Source organism: Hippichthys cyanospilos, chromosome 11 (assembly GCF_059441005.1).
Source record: "Hippichthys cyanospilos isolate Australia breed blue-spotted pipefish chromosome 11, RoL_Hcya_1.0, whole genome shotgun sequence".
NCBI classification, from domain to species: Eukaryota; Metazoa; Chordata; class Actinopteri; order Syngnathiformes; family Syngnathidae; genus Hippichthys; species Hippichthys cyanospilos.
The window spans coordinates 11,330,960-11,347,861 of NC_142379.1; the positions used below are offsets into that span (position 1 = coordinate 11,330,960).

At 40.4% G+C, this 16,902-nt stretch overlaps 1 protein-coding gene across 4 annotated transcripts in view; it reads right to left on the minus strand.

The window, feature by feature from the left end:
* LOC148415870 (alpha-actinin-4) overlaps window positions 1-16,887 on the minus strand; it is a 42,869-nt gene extending 25,982 nt beyond the window's left edge. For 2 of the 4 annotated variants that reach the window (XM_088426786.1, XM_088426785.1), the window contains exon 1: window positions 16,482-16,887. In XM_088426786.1, coding sequence (XP_088282912.1) covers window positions 16,482-16,607 — 126 coding nt within the window. In that variant the 5' untranslated portion in view covers window positions 16,608-16,887. The remainder of the gene's footprint in view (window positions 1-16,481) is intronic. The other 2 variants (XM_088426788.1, XM_088426787.1) reach the window with 1 other exon arrangement.
* Window positions 16,888-16,902: the final 15 nt, after the last annotated feature.

Here is a 16,902-nt window from a genome sequence, read left to right on the forward strand (position 1 = left end):
ATTTGAATGGGTTCTCAAAGGGTGGTTCATAGCCATGCTGATATTTTTAATATGGTTGTTTTTTTGAAAGGCTATCAGGAAGGAAGTAACCTCACTGTTCAGCTGCTTTTTTACGGCCAGGGAAGTGTTGGCACACTCAAAAGGATGAAATCACAGAAGAATAATCAGCAGGCCAGTTCTGGCATCTACTTTGTCTGTTTCTCCCATATCACACCATCGCTTCGATTTCTCTCCCCTCTGGCCAATCAGCAGCCAAGCTAATCCAACACTTCCTGTCTTGAGGCGCACTACAGGAAGCCGAGCGTGGGAGGAGGGAGGACGTCCGCGTTCATTGTCCAGGAATGTGCAGCAAAGGCATCCAGCGGAATGGGAAGTTAAATATTAACCCACCCAAGCACGTCCGGTGAACCACCTGAGGACTAAATGACATCCAATCAAAATGGCCCACGTTTTCTTTAGAACCTGAACGGATGGCCCAAGTTCATTTGAGCTGAGGTTGCCTGGTGCCAACAGCTTCAGGCTTGTTAGTTTACAATGATGTCAGTTATTTCCTGTTGAAAGGATGATGCCACTTACCAAGATTATAACAATCACCACAGCAGAATTTGAAAGAAAAATGGTAAGCCATGTGCCAGACCGCATGATGCATTTCTGACAGTAGGAGGCACTTTTGAGTCACTTCAGGGTGGAGCCAAGATGCTTGATCAAGCTCTAACAACGTAAGGTTGACGGAGGTTTTATAATTTAGGTGAGTCATCAACATGACACCATACTCCAGCCCAAAATAAAAATTAAACTTTAACTGTTGAATGACCCAGTTGTATAATTTACATAGGAGAAATTTGGAAGCATCACATCAAACGTGTTAACTTTTGTCTGAGAAGGAATTCAGTTAATTGATTAAATTCTGAAAAACAGATTCATGCCAAAACAGCCAACTTGATGGAAGTATTTCGGCAGAGGCTTTTGAAACGTTTTTTGTGGCTCTACCGCCACACAAATACCATGATGCCATGTGAGATTGGCTTTTAGGTATAACCCTACCCCACCCCCATACCAACAAAAATCTGATAAAATTTATTAGTTTCGCGTTTCATGGAATCATCAATCTTTGTCACCATGCTTCACCCAACTCAACTGAATGCAACAAATTTTCTGACCAAAAATGCCTGGCTTCCTGTGTATTTTGAGCTATGGGTTTTTAGGACTTTTTTCAGGGTCTCCTCATGACATTCAAAGTGAAAATTAAAAACAAGAATGAAATGGGACAAGCCATTCTGGCTGTTTGGCTAGTAAATCATTTCATGAAAAATGTATACGTTTATAAAACTAAGTTCAAGCTCTCTGGACAGTCAGATGATTTTGTTCAAAGAATGTCTTAACTTTTGATTTTTCTTTCTTTATGTTAATTTAGCGATGTGAGGAAATAAGATAATGAACTTATTTCCATCAGTACCATTAAACACCCACTTGTGGCTAGTTTCTGTCAGGAGTACTTTTCCCCAACAGTTCCAATCGGGAGCTAGGCCGGCCCGCTGAGAGCTGCCAGTGTAAAGCAGCTGTTTGTGTTGGCCTTTTATTATTAAAAGCAGCAATGGAATGTTTCCAGAGAGCATGGTGTTGATTAGCTCACACGTAAATGGCCACACTGAACCTGAGCAGCAGTGTTTGGGGAAGAAAAAAAGTGGGAAATTACCATGGGAAGTCTTGGAACTGCTCGAAATTGGAAAGTTTCCATGAGAATTAATGGGAATTTTGTATGCATTGAGGATAACCTAAAGAAAATGTGTCACATCAAAGCATAAATGCAAAAATGTTTTGTCACAAGCAGACATCCAAGCATAATACTTTCCATGGCGCTCTTTGCCTCCATACAAGGGCATTACAGTACCAATATTGTATACATATCCCCCCCCCCCCGACACGAGCAGCGGCGTGTCCAAAGATTTGGTGTCACACAGTTTTTGGCTTGACAACCAACACAACGTGAGAAACTCCGCTTTCAAAACTGCAAGCGGTGAATGAGTTAAGAGTCAACTTTCAAATGTTGGTAAAGTCCTGGTTGGTTCTCTTTAATTCCTGTAATTTTACAAACTCAATGCCATATTAAGTTGACATGTGAAACTAGTTGGGGAAGTTGTAACGAAAAAGGAGAAGTTATCATGCGGCGCATCAAATGATGTTTTTAGACTTTGTCACCACAACCTGTGGCTCATTTTATTGACCAGGGTGAGGCCTTTTTTTCCATACCTTAAACATGAGCAAATATTAAAAAGCTACCGTTGTTGCTGATGCAAACGAACAAATGAAGGCTAGATACTCCATTCGGGACTTTTATAAAATATCAACACTTGCACTTTATAAAGTCTGACCTCAGTTCCAATCCATCATCTGAAATCTGAATCTGCCTTAAATCATTCAATACAATTGATGGCTATCGGCATCAAAGAACCATTTTTTAATTTGGCTGGTAGTAAAGGAGTTAAAAGCGTAACAAAGAGAAGCGACATTAGTATGGATGACTGGCCACATATTGTTCAGTAGAATTTACAGTGTTGATAAGAACAGGATCAGGGAGTCAAACAAGTTTTAGATTCCAGAATCATCTGATTTTGAATCAAAGAAATGTGTATCTCTTGGAGTTGCTCTAGTACTACAGCCAACTTATAATAAGATACAGAGGAGCCTTTGAGTTACAAGTGATTTGACTTACGAGTATTTGGGGAATCAAGCAGTCCTTTAGCCTATTTTATGCAACAACTCAGTCGAGATACAAATGTAGAGTGGCAGTGTGAATGTGACTAAGTTTTGCTAGAGGTACAAAAAGCAGCACACATGAGGCTTCAAACCATTTATTGTCACTCACTTGAAATTTTCAGTCAAACAAAAATAAAATGAAGATATATAACTTGGTTTAAACATAAACTTAACATTCATAGCTTGTGCAAAATATCATACTATCATTTTTATACTTGCTGTACAATGAAAATGACAGCTGTGCTCAAAGCTTGGGTAAAAACCAATTATGGATCACCTGTTGGCCATGTGACTTTCACAAGCTAAGCATTGATTGGTAATTTGTGAGTCGACAGAAAGTGGAAAGTGTTTGTAAAGGTATTAATTGTGCGTGAATAATGATGAACCTATGAAATTATAGGAAAAATTTGTAACTTTTTCCTGCTGAAAAAAACAGTTAAAAGAGTGGAGTATGGTGCATGCTTGCAGCATGAGTAAATGCTTGAGGCATGACAAGAATGAGATATTTAAGCACAGTCATGGCTAGAATGCTACCCTCAATGCCAAATAAAGTGCCGCATAGAGGCAGAAGAACAGAAAAGCACTGCAAAGGGTGTGAAAATGTGGCTCGACGGGAGTTTCAGGCCGGCCCGGTCACCCGTGCTCTTCCTGTCCCGCCTCCTCCTTGTCTCCACCCGCCAGGCCAGCTTTTACCTTATAAGGCAACACACCCAAGCCAGAGCTTGTCACCGTGACGACAGTGATGTAACAGCAGCAACCTCCTGCCGACACGCTGCGATCAAGGTGACAGTTCAGTTTCCCCCCCCGATTGTCCTGCTCCGCGGTGTGTAACGCAACACTGCATATGCACATTCACTGCTCTCACATTCACTCGCACATGCATGATGTCGGACAGACAGGAAGTGACAAAGCAAGTTAGATCTAAACCAAGATTTCCAGGAAGTGCCCTCAAATGGTCTGTTTAGTGACTACAAAAGACAGCATGAGTCAAAAATAATAAGTGGTATTTTGCTGACGTTACATTTGAGTGACTGAGAAAAAATGTCGAGAATGCTAGCAGGAGGAACAGGAGGAGGAAGGGACTCCTTATAAAAAGTCCAGCTCGGGTCCAAAGTTTCCGCTTGTTGATGACCCGTACAAAAAAAAAAAAAAAAGACTTGGTCCAGCTCGGTCAAACATTCCAGAGAACAGACGTGCAGGCGTACACATCTCCCTTTTTATGGCTTTATCATTTTCCAACCAAATGCTCCCCCCCTTTCAAAAATATAAATAAATAAATTAAATAAAAAAGTGGATGCCAATGCAAATCTCCATGCAAAAAAATGAATATCAAGCATTGACAGTACAGGGACAAGGCCAAGGTTAGTTTTTAACTTAAAAAAATGTTGAGAATGTGATTTAATAAGAATGTCTAAAAGGTATGCTGATCAAAAATCAAGTAAAACCTTTGATGTATGATATGATTTTTTATATTTTTTTACCCTACAGCAATTATGTTGAATGTATTATCAAGTTTTGATCAAGTTCTGCTATCGATTCATTGCTTGAAAATGTTGATCCTGATTGAGTTACAAAAGTGACAACAAAATATAACAGTGTAAAGTGGTATCTTCTTTACAGTGTCTGACTTTAACAAGACGTTTAATGCAGCGGCAAAAAAGTATGCAAATGTCTGTGTTTCAGAGTTGACATGAATCATTAGTGTATTGATTTTGGGTCTGACTGCAAGTAGAGAAGAGGCTGGGAGGGGCTTCGTGTCAGCCTCCTGCAAAAGGGCAAGACAGGAAGGAAGTCTGTGTGGTTTTTGTGGTTTTCTGCTTCTTGCTGTCTCAAGCATGAAGTCACCGCACATAAAGTATGAGAAGCATAACAACACCTGAATACCATGAAAAGATGCCGTTCTTTGGGTAATGGTTCTAGCTGGTACGTTTAGTGAACAAACTGGACATTGTCCACTGTCCACAGAAAATATATTAAAATCTTCAATGACCCAGCTGTACAGCTATCAGTTATTGTGAACATTCATTCCGTGAACATAACAGGCCTACAGTATGTATCATGGCTTGATCTTGAAACATTTTGTAAAGAGATTATTTAATCTACAATTATGTGCTTTTAAAAATCTATTATATTTCTTTTTTTGTTTTAACTGAAGTGACACTCAGGAAATTTAAGGGCAGGAATCTGATGAGTCACCATTGTGAGATTGTACCCTTGAAAACGGCAGGTGTCTTTCCTTTAATGGAAAGTTGTCTGCCTTGTTTAGTCTTAATGCAGAATTAGCTATGCTTTGCAGGCCGCATCTGATCCAATCAACGCTGGCCCTCGGAAAATTGGTTATTTAGTCGACAGAGACTCCTGCATTGCTCTTACTCTGGCTACCGATCGCAACTCTGGAGATGTTAAGGATTCCATTGCGACGTTCTTTCTTTGATCGTCTATTTTTGTCTTCTCGTATCAACACTAGAAATGTGTCGAGTGTATTTTTAGGAAGGATGTTGTGCCAACTAACAACCCTCATTAATATACTCAGTTTTCCAGAGTGCTGGTTAGCAAACGGTCCACGACCTGGTCAATGTGTGGAGCTGCGGAGATGCAACTAAAAATAAGATACTGTTATATCAGGTTGCCTAGCGACAGCAACCCAAGCAGTTGATAGCTGTAACACACAACTGCTGCAATGGAATGCTTTGAGAATAAGAGGATATTGACGTTTAGGTACTATAATTACAGTCCCATATGAAACTGAGTACAGAAAAAGGCTTTGATTTTTCTATATTGAGGTATCACTCGCCTCTTTCAGCCCCCTCTACCCCAAAAAGCACAAGATTTAGCTAGCTACCTTTACCTTTGAGACAGAACAAGGAAATTTGTAATGACCATCCGAAATTGCAGTTGTGATCATGTCACCAAAGACAATTGCCAGGTCAACTTATCTTCCACTCATTCTTTTTCAGTGACTTTTACAGGGACAGTTGACACATGAAAATGCAAAATAATAACTTTGATGAGGCTCCTGATTCTCAATATTTTGGTACCCTCTTTCATAGAAATTTGCAGTATTTAAAATACCACAAATACTGCAAATTGCATTAATTCTGTCAGTGCCTTTCACACAGAACAGTGTGAGCTTTATTGGGCAGTTAGTGATGCCAGCAAACTTTTTAAAAGCTGATATCTGCACGCATTCTGAAAAATAAAAACAAAAAGAGAAACTAGATATGTCAAAAGCTTTGTGTAAAGCCAAATGCACAAAAATGAGTAGTTAACTACACAGGCCAGGGAAAATGCAAAGCCAGCAGAGCCAACAATCGATGCGAGTCTGTCAACAAATCCCGTCCAACTCAGACAAAGAGGAGAAAATAACCCAGGCTGTGGGAGTCTTTATAGCCAAGGAATTTCACCATATTCTGTAGTGGACAACGCCAAGTTTCAACTCCTACTGGGGACAGTGGAGTTGCAATACAAGATCCTGTTGCAAGAAAGACCCCCCCCCCCCCCCCTTTATACTATGGTCAAACAGTTTTTTTTGTTTTGTTTGTTTGTTTGTTTGTTTCAATGTAAGAAAAGCAGCTTGTATCAGACCACTAGTAGGGCCAAGACTGTATGAATAAATGTTATGCTAAGCTAACATTGATACCTCTGGGATATTAGTCCTGCACTGCAATAGACACAATAAAATTAATATTTCTTTGAAATAATCACAAACTTTGTAAATTCACTGTCTTTCAGTCTTGGCGTATGTCAGTAGGCGAGAGGGTATAAAAGATGATTACTCGTACAGTTGTTTTTTCTACTACAGTTTACCTTTTCAGTACATTTAGCAAATTACATCCCAGAATAGAATGATTCAAAGGGCCCCAGACATCCACTGACTCACCATCTCCACTCACACTGTACACTAACATGAAAGGGGGGGTGGAAGCTGTCATGATAAAGCCCTCCACCCTGAGGGGCCTGAGGGTGGGGGTCGCGTGTATGAATCTGGGGCACGAGGATCACCGCATTAAAAACAGCAGACTGGAGTTGACCCATACAAGTTATGCTGTTGTCCAGTGGCGGACATTTTGCTTCATGCGACTTGTGTGGCTATTGAATGCTCGCATAAAGAAAAAAAAGGTATTATAGAAAGCAGCAAATGACAGCTCACCCAATAATGCAACCTATCAGTAACATCGTCCAACATTAAGCCTTTTTAAAAGGTGGCTCTGTCAAAAATGGTATTGGACCCAGACATGCAGTATTTTCATACATTTATATACTTAAAAAAAAAAATCCATCTATTTTCTTAGTCGCTTATCCTCACTAGAGTTGCAGGTGAGCTGGAGCCTATCCCAGCTGTCTTCGGGCAGTAGGTGGGCTACACCCTAAGCCAGTTGCCAGCAAAACACAGGGAACACATAGACAAACAATCGTTCACACACCTCACGGAAATTTGGAGAGCCCAACATACCTACTGTCCGTGTTTTTTTAGGAAACTGGGAGGAGAGCGAGAAACCCCATAGGCACAGGGAGAACATGCAAACTTGATCTAAACTCCTCTAAATAAGTACCTATGATCAAATGTCTGGACTTTATAAAACGGTTTAATTGTGTTCTTGAGGGTAGAAAAGTTTAAAAAAAAAAAAAAAGAAGTCCTGATAGACATGGGAATAAACCTGAAAAGTTTCAGTCAAGATTCTAAAACATGCAAGTAACATTATCTTCAAAAGAGGACCGCTTATTGAACAACTACTGCACGTTAAACATGGAATTACAAGTCAGGGGTGCCTTTAAATTTCCTTAACTAGCGTCAGCACAGAAATTTACAATCCGTCCTAAAAAATTTTGTGCTGCATTAAAGCCTTGTCCCAGTTGGGAGCACGTTTTTCCAAAACCCTGATTAACTATAGGGGAAATTGGGATCAGTGAACGCAGCGCGATAAACACACGTTTAACACAAACACTCGAGTCAATCCTCAGTCACATCAGGATATAATCCGGTCATCTGATCTGGGATATAATCTCTGTAAAGAGGATGGAGGGTTTGCAGGGTGGACAGATGCTGCATTGAGCAAGTGAAGAACACCGTTGTGATACTCTGAAGTGGCATTTTCAAAAATAAAACGCAAAAGGAGAATCTAGAATCTAGGCATCTAAACCAATTCGGAGGCCATGGAGACAAGATGATGCTGCGAGATAGAGGACAAAAGGCATGGCAAGGCTATGCTGCTTGTACTGTATACGCTCCTGTGATTTGTGTTTGTTTTTTCTCTATTGCCTCCCTGCTTATGTCTTGTCTCTGCTTCTTCCCAACTGCTGTACGATATTTTTACAGTGGAACAGGCTCTTCATGCTGTAAGCCCATCCTTAACACTGGTGCGGTATTTTGTCCAATCCTTTGATCTTTACATTAAGGACATTTAATATCAAAGAAAAAGAAATGATAGAAAACACTAGGGAGCTGAAATTTTACCCAAATGGTGATAAAAGTTCAACATAAGACGACCACTTTGTTATCAGACCACGAGGAGTGTGCCATTTCTTGGCTAAAATACTAGAATGATGCTGAAGAAAATGATCCAAAAATTGTCAGTATACTGCACAGGGTTTAAAATATTATACAGGTAGTATAATGTTGCAGGGTGTCCACAGGGTGTAAATTTGCTTCAGGAGTGTGTCAAAAATTGTATTTTTGGTTTACAAAAATAAGTAGACTTGGTTTATAGCAACCTTTTGTCTTTTTTTTGTTTATTAAAAAAAAAAACTAAAAAAAATTATTGCAAAACACACAAACAAGGTGTGTTGTTTCATACAGCATTGCCCGTAATGTTTTCTCTAAAATAATGTTCTAATCTGTTGAAATGTTTTAGTGTTTTTTAGCCTCAAACACATGCATATGCAAAGACTAAGGCTATCACAGCAATATAAATTACTATACAGTATTGACTTATCACAATGTGCAATTCATTACTTTGTTTTTTACAGTAGTATGAAGTGGCGATAGTAATTTAGCACTAATGCTAACAGCTATTGTCTATGTTTTTATTTATTTTTTTGTATTTCCAATGCAGAGCCCTTGTACATTGAGAGAGACTACAGTTTGCTTGAAATCACCGTACTGTGTCGTATGTTTATGCGTATGTCGTATGTTTATGCGTAGTTGTCCGTCTATGTGCATTGTATAAGACGTATTTGATAACTTGGGCTTTTAACATTGAGTATGGATTAAATCACTCGGAAATCAGCTATTTTAAGCCAAGTAAACCATTTAAAAAAATAAAATAAAAAATACGACCATTTATCGCAATGGTTTCACTATTGGTCAGGGAATGTGTTTTTGACACACGTTGCCAAGACCCATGTACGAATTATTTAAACTATATTGTAAATATCTGACGCTGACCACATCTGCAAAAGTACAGTATAATCCGCCAATTCTTTGTCTGTCTCTCTGTCTGTCTGTTGGGGGAGAACAGGACACCCCACCCCCTTCCCAGCAAATAGCCCCCCTCTCACTGGCCTAGCAGGCTACAATGAGCCACCAAAGGAATGTTGCAGCCCCCCTCACAAAAACCCCTCGGCCCTCCTGAGCGCCATCATGCCGTCCAATGGCTATACAGAGGTAAAAAACCCAAGAGGGGTGGGAGTACGGCGGGCCGAGGGGGGCTACATTCCTCAGTGCTCTGTCCTCTGGATGGCCGTCTGTTGGATGAGAATTGTGGATGGCGGTCAGCTGAAGGGGGAGTTTGCGGGGGGCTTACTCACAGCTGACCTGAAATCAGCTGGATGGGTGGGGCTTGACGGATCAGGGGTGTTCACACTAGATGACGGAGGAGGACAAAATCAGACTGCAATGGACAGTTAGGACGACAGACAGGATCATCAGTTGCCCCGTACTTGCTGAATCTGCGTTTGCAGACAGCTGATGCAGTTTCCCCTCAATCAGATCTATTGCTAAGCTGTACAGTTGGCAAAAAAAGTGACAACCTTGAGTAAGTCGCACATTTTAGGTAAATTTGTGTGTGTATGTGTGTTTAATTACTTTTGACCTCTGTAGCAACCCATCTCGTCAAACGATCCAATTATCACAAAAGAGTTGTCTTTGTTGTTTTTACCTTGGCTCGACACAAATAGAAAGCCCAACAAAAATGCATTATACCTACCTATTGTTTTACACCTTTCAACTGACACAGCGTAAACACACTAAACAAGATTACAAGGCTCCGACAACAGGCCGATGACCACAAATGACAATCCGGGTCCTATCAGGTCACAATCACCTGAAATCCTGTTTACACAAGGATGAGATATTTGCCAAGATGGTTAGAACTATGACCAATCCATCTGCTGATTGATTATCATTCATGAATATTTTTTAAGAATTGATTTTTCTATTAATGATTAATCAACTCTTTAATCAGATCAAATATTCATTTGCATGAAAGTATTACAAAACTATTTGTTTCCTGATCACTGTTTAACCAAATATTGTTGTTTTGACAAAGAACCAACATTTATGCTAATGAAGCAGTTAACTTTTTTTAATTAATCAAGGAAAAGAATGTGTAAAGAAAAAATTTGTTTCTATCCATAATATTAATAATTGGGCATTTCTTTTCAATAAATTGCATTGCAATATTTTTTTTACTGATTTGGTCTATAACAGGCAAATATTTTGAGTTAGTGAAATTAGCAAAACACGCATTCATACGAGCAGCGTTCGTTCCAAGTGAAAGTCGACCGAATATCTGCGACCGTTTGAATGCAACGGTCGCTGCTCGGAAAGACTCGCGATTGTTCGCTGCTCAGTGAGAAGGCGGAGTTTTACTGGTTTGGTCATTGTTATCCAAGTAAAAGAGCATGATCGAAAATGATTGTAAATATCTTATTTACATAAAGGATTAGAGAAATCAGAGAATTACCGTTAAACTGATGAAATCGCTGGAATTTTCAATCAAAAATGGCTCTAAATGAGTACTGGAATGTTAAAATAGCTGTCGATTAATTTGGGTATCGATTCAAAGAATTATCAATTCAAAGGCTCTACTTTTAGATGACTGTAATTGGTAGGGAATCAGAATCTATTGAATAGATTCTGAATCTACTGAATAAATGAATAGATTCTATGCATTTAAGAAAAGTGTGGAATCTGTCATCAATTATTCACTTCACAAAACAAGTGGGACACGCGTAAAAGGGCATGTACAGTACTACTTGGCCAAAGCACAACAGCGTTACCCCAATTGCAGGTTTGAGAAACATAGTGAAATGCAAATATCTTTGCCATTCCTGCCTGCTCTTGTGCAACAGCAAAATAGTCCAGCGCATGGCCACATTAGCAGAGGCACAGGAAAAAGATGCCTTGGTACCAGCTTGGAAAAACTTGGGAGAAATTCAACATTAAGACTATTAAAATGCAGACGGTTGCCCCTCCCTGCAATCCCACCAGACAACGACAGACTGGAGCAAGTGCTGTAAAAATTTAAGCACGCACACATGCACGCAACTGTGTCTGTGATTATCTGGATCTGACGTCATTCCCTTCGCGACTACATTCCAATCTTATCCTTCATCTTATCTTTGTAGAAAATTAGACATACACTCGGGAGGGAACATCAGCACTAATACTAATCTGTATCGGCCTGCTTTGATTTTAAAGACTTGCTTGGGTAGAGTAAGGGTGGAATCTACTGTACAGTAGAAGCATAATTATTAATTGATTAATCCACAACGATGATTACCTCAGACATAGTCTACACGAAGCCGGGATTCTCGCAAAGGGGCAATAAATGTCTCCGGTTTGCCCTATCTGGGATACTTGCCTATGCTCCCCCCATCAAAACCGAAGGCCTCAAAAACGCTGGCCAAAGGGGAGAATTGCCAAATCCTCCTGATCTGCATTTGCGTGTAGCAATATTAAATCGAAGATTTGCGTCATCACTCTATCTACCACTATAGACGCCGACAACCATAATGTTAAGAGACGGAAGTCTTTTCTGATTGGACAGAATTTGTCGACATTAGACGCCTAGCAGCCTGACATGCTTGCTCGTAAATGAATAAGTATGAAAATAGTAAATTATAAAAATAAGTGATTAAAGTAATCTTTTTCCATCCATCCATTTTCTGAAGTCGCTTATCCTCACGAGGGTTGCAGGCTTGCTGGTGCCTATCCCAGCGGGCTTCGGGCAGTAGACGTGGGACACCCTGAACTGGTTGCCAGCCAATTTCAGGGAACTCAGAGACGAACAACCATTCACGCACCCAGTCACACCTAAGGACAATTTAGTATGTCCAATTGTAGTGCCTGGAGAGAACACACATGGGCTCGGGGAGAACATGCAAACTCCACACAAGAAGGTCGGAGCCAGGCGGATGTGCTATTCACTGCATCACCGAGCCGCCCATAATGTCTGACCTTTAAAACTTAAAAGGTTTTAGTACCAGACCATTTTAGACACTTTTAGCCAAGCACTTTTGTTGAAAGATATAGAAATAAGTACTATATACACGCTATAAATAAGTAACTTATATAAATTGTTGAAATATTCTGAATTTCAACCTTGAGTACTGTCTGATTTTTTTAGCCTGCAATGAAATCAACATCAAGATACATTTACAAATGGCTGCTTTTATATTGGAAAGCTATCATGAATGTTTCATACAATGTTGTGACATTGCCCAAACCAGAGAACGAATGTGAAAAAAATGTGAGTATTGTGCACTGTGTATTTGAAAAAGAAGTCCTGTTTTTTCATTAAACGACATAAATTAACCTATTTTTAAAAAGCCAATTCAATGACAATAATTGACAGATTCATCTATTGAAATAATAGCTGCAGCCCTATTTTTATTTTGTGTAAACAAGAACACTTAACAATATTCAAATCAAACCATACAAACTCAAAGCAACACAAAATGTTCAAAATCATTTATGCAGCAAAATAAATATTTAGTAACACACAAGCCAAAAGTGGTGGCTCAATGAAGCAGTGGCTAGCACATCCGGCAATCCTGTTGTGAGTTTTCATGTTCTCCCGGAGCCCGTGTGGGTTTTCTCCGGGCATGCCTACTTCCTCTCACACTCCAAAAACAAGCATGGCAAGTGTAATGGACATACATGTCCTTAGGTGTGACTGGGTGTGTGAATGGTTGTTCATCTCTGTGTGCCCTGCGAATCGCTGGCAACAGGTCCAGGGTGTCCCCTGCCTACTGCCCGAAGTCAGCACCAACAAGCCTGCGACCCTTGTAAGTGGCTCTAGAAAATGGAGTGAAGGAAATAAGCCAAAAAGCATAGCGCTAGTCAGAGGCTAAGCTGCACCGCGTTTGCTCAGAGTATAGACGGCTAGGGAACAAGTCTTTTTAGTAACCCATTGGACACCTCTGTAACAAATGCGAATGTGGAGCTTTCCTTCCCTGGTGATATTTTTTTACCACTTCTCCATGTTTGCTCTACCACCCCCGCTCCATTTTCACACCCCCTCGACTCCTCCTGGAAATATGTGGAGGCTAACTGTCACCAGCAAGCTTGGCCTGTTGCAGACAGTGGCGTCAAGGGCACGGAAGACATGTTTCAACGCACAATGACTAAGATTGCATTGATGCATCTAGCACAAAGGTGTGTTTGTGTGTGTGTGTGTGTGTGGGGGGGGGCTACCTTAATGAATTTCAAGAACAGTTTGGGTGGTAGGGAATATAAATATTAAATATGTGGTAAAATCCCAACTTGATAAAGTTGATAAATTCACCATTGCCTTTTTCACCGTTCAAACAGATGAAGAAAATGGATGACTGATGGATGAAAATCAGTCTGCCGTGATATATATACATACACACATACATACATACATACATATACTGTACATATATATATATGTACATACATATATATGTATGTCATCCATGTCATCCATTTTCTTCATCAGTTACCCAAGCCAGTAATAGTTTGTTTTTTTTTAGTAAAAGAAAAAACATAAAAAAATAGTTTTTAGAAATGAAAAAAATGTACTTTTAATGGCTAATCTCTGAAGGCAATTATTAATATTGAGTCAAATTGCGTATTTTACTAATTCCTCTGACCATGCATTGTCCTGGCGTCAAAACATGGAGGAGATTTGTTGATGACGAACGGGTTCTAGCAATCAGGATGCATAACACAACAGTTGTTCATGATGTTAAAAAAAAAAAAAAAAAGAATGAAAAAAATTGAGCGAAACAGCGAGGGTGCAAAAGGGGAAACCCATTGAAACGAGGAACACTGTAATTCAGCAAAATAAGGTGTAAATCACGCACCCTTTTTTTAACACTCGAACTGGCCTGGCGAGCGAGGCCACACCACAGGAATGTACGATTGCTCGTCCCACTTTGCCACCGCCATCGGCTGCCATGAGGTCGGGCGAAATCGGCCAGTCGCCCCCTGCGCTGCCGGGCCTCAACTCCCTTGTCAATCAATCACTTAACCGAGCGCACATGTTTGCACAGGCAGTCAATGATTGGCCAGGTCGGCTCAGGACAAACTTTGGCCCCGGGAAATTGTCGGGGATGTGAGCATTTGATGCCCAAAGTAGACACAGAATGACCTAATAAAAACTCACTATGAACATTGAGTATGTTGTCATGCAGCTTGCTGGTAAGCCAGTCAACTGACCAGATAGTAACACACATGCAGACAAAAAACACAAACACACACACACACACACACACATAACCATTCCACGCCGTTAAGCAATAGTTTCTTATTATTCCTTCAACACACTCCCCGCTGAGGGCTGGAAACTGTCGCACTCTTTTTTCCATTCATTGCATGCACTGCCAAGACAGCATGCAATTGTGTAACTTTTATTGATAGTTTGTGAGTTTTGAGTAGTTCTTGTGAAGTTTCCCACTGTGTTATTGTCTTAGGGAATAACAGCAATTAAAAGACATGCCAGAACACCAAAACTTTGAAAATGTACACTGTTCAGCGAAATCTTATTTACCGGGAAATCACCATGAATATTTGTCACATGGTGCAGTTTACAAGGTAAACATTGAATCACGTTATTTTACTATAATCTAGTAATTCAATAAAAAAAAAGAACTTCAGCAGACTTCTTCACTATTACATCAAGAGTTACACAATGCACTTTCTGTCCCTTGCAACTGAAATGTTCCATTCAGTGACATCCAGAACACGGAAAATCTCAACATGTCATCCTTTAAAAATGCAGTGATTTAGGTCACCTATTTTTGTTAAATCTACAACCATGGTATATATGGTGGTCTTTCTTTATTGAAAAACACATTGCAGAGTGTATTACTATAGCATCTCACCAGTGTGAGTACATAACGTTACTCTTATACACACACACAGGCATTGAACTTTACACAATAGAAGTTATGAGATAATGCAGTCATTGACAAGTGCTTTGGTAAAGAAGTTTTAAACTAAATGAAAAATCCATTCTTTGATATTTTATATGACTTTGTTGCATTGACCTATAGTAATTCATTTTCATCCCAAAACATACTTCCACAGTAACCAACTACAAGATGACAGTAAACACTAATGTCTTTTACTGATGTGTTACATTCTAAAATTAATCTAATCTGAAGAAATTTGTTAATTTCTTTCATGAGACAAAAAACCCTCAGATGTACTAGATTGTGACCCAGTTGTCTTGTTTGTGTATCTGTACAGTATTTATGTAATATACAATGGATAAAGTAGGGTTTTATAGTATCACGCTCACAAATATGCATACAGAAGTTCAGATGTTCCACACACTTTGAATTTCACACTCTACACAGATGTCAAAACTCAGGTAATGTTTGTCTGCTTTAGGTTCAAAAGCCCTCCTGTAGTTAAAGTATCATAGAGTTTATTTTTAATTGTTTCTTCCTATTTCAGTTAATAAAGCAAAATATACTGTACAGCAAAATTGGGAGCGTTCAACCGTCAGTCATCACATTGTGTCATCACATTGTGTTCAGTGACATCCAGTCATTGGAAAATCCTACAATTACTAACGAAATACTGTAGTACTTGAAATTGCAGTGATTTCTTTTTACTTTAAAAATAAAATAAAAGCTAGTCTCACCCACAGTGAGAATCGGACAGAGTAATCAAATTGTGTATTTACACAGAAAAAGTCGCATTACGTAGCATAGTATGACGTTTCCCTAGCGTGTGTGTAGAATCTCAAAACTCCCACACACACTCGGAGGCGTTGAACTACACACTCCACGCAGTTGTCAGATAATCTCAGGTAAATGATAGACTAAGAAAAGTTTGTTTTTTTTCGTTTTTTTTCACAAAATTTGTGCTGGCTTGCTAACTGAACCGAACGAGGTGACGGGCGGGCCATAGTATGGAAGCGGGGCCAGAAAAGCCTCAACCAGTTCCGCGTTTGGAGCGTTCAACTCAAAGCACACACGGATCAAGTTGGTTTTTTTCCGGACTGTGTGGCGCCTTGTTTCCGTTCGGTAGAGCGGGTGTAAAATGCTTTCAATAAAGTGGCAACCGCGCAACGAGATACAAGGGGCAATCACATTTGAATCAAATTGGTCTTGGGGGGGTGGGGGACTGACCGAGCCCCGGGAGCCATAATGGAGAAAGTGGGCCAACCGAGGCCCGCATTCGCTCCATGACCTCCCGTCCCTCTACTGCCAATTTCTAAATCGTTCCAAGCCTTCACCTTCAAGGCTCCCCCCGCCCTTCCCCGCCTGCTTGCACGCCGCGGGGTTCGGCTGCTTCTCCTTACCTTTCTCTGCTGTTTCTCCCACGCCGGGTCCAGCAGCAAGTCCCGGTCCCAGTCGTTCTCCTGCTCCATGTAGGTCTGCGGCCCGCCAGACGTGTATTGGTTGTTGGCGGCGTGATAGTCGACCATGTCGGCGACGCAAAAAAATACAAAAAAACAAAACAAAAAAAACTGTCAAGCTACCAGGAAAAAATGTCCAAACGAACCAAAGGCGAACCAGAGGCCGGGGTAGGGAAGGAAGCACGACGCAGGAAGGAGTCCTTCTCTAGCCGCTCTCGGCCGTCACTGTGAGGGGGTCTTTTCTTTTTTTTTTTTTCCTTTTTTTTCGGGGGGCTGGAGCATCCGGTGTTCGAAGTCAAGCGGGCGGGGAGGTTGCTTGCTGGGAGAAGAAAAGCTTTCCCTGAGCGTGGTGCGAGGCTGCTGG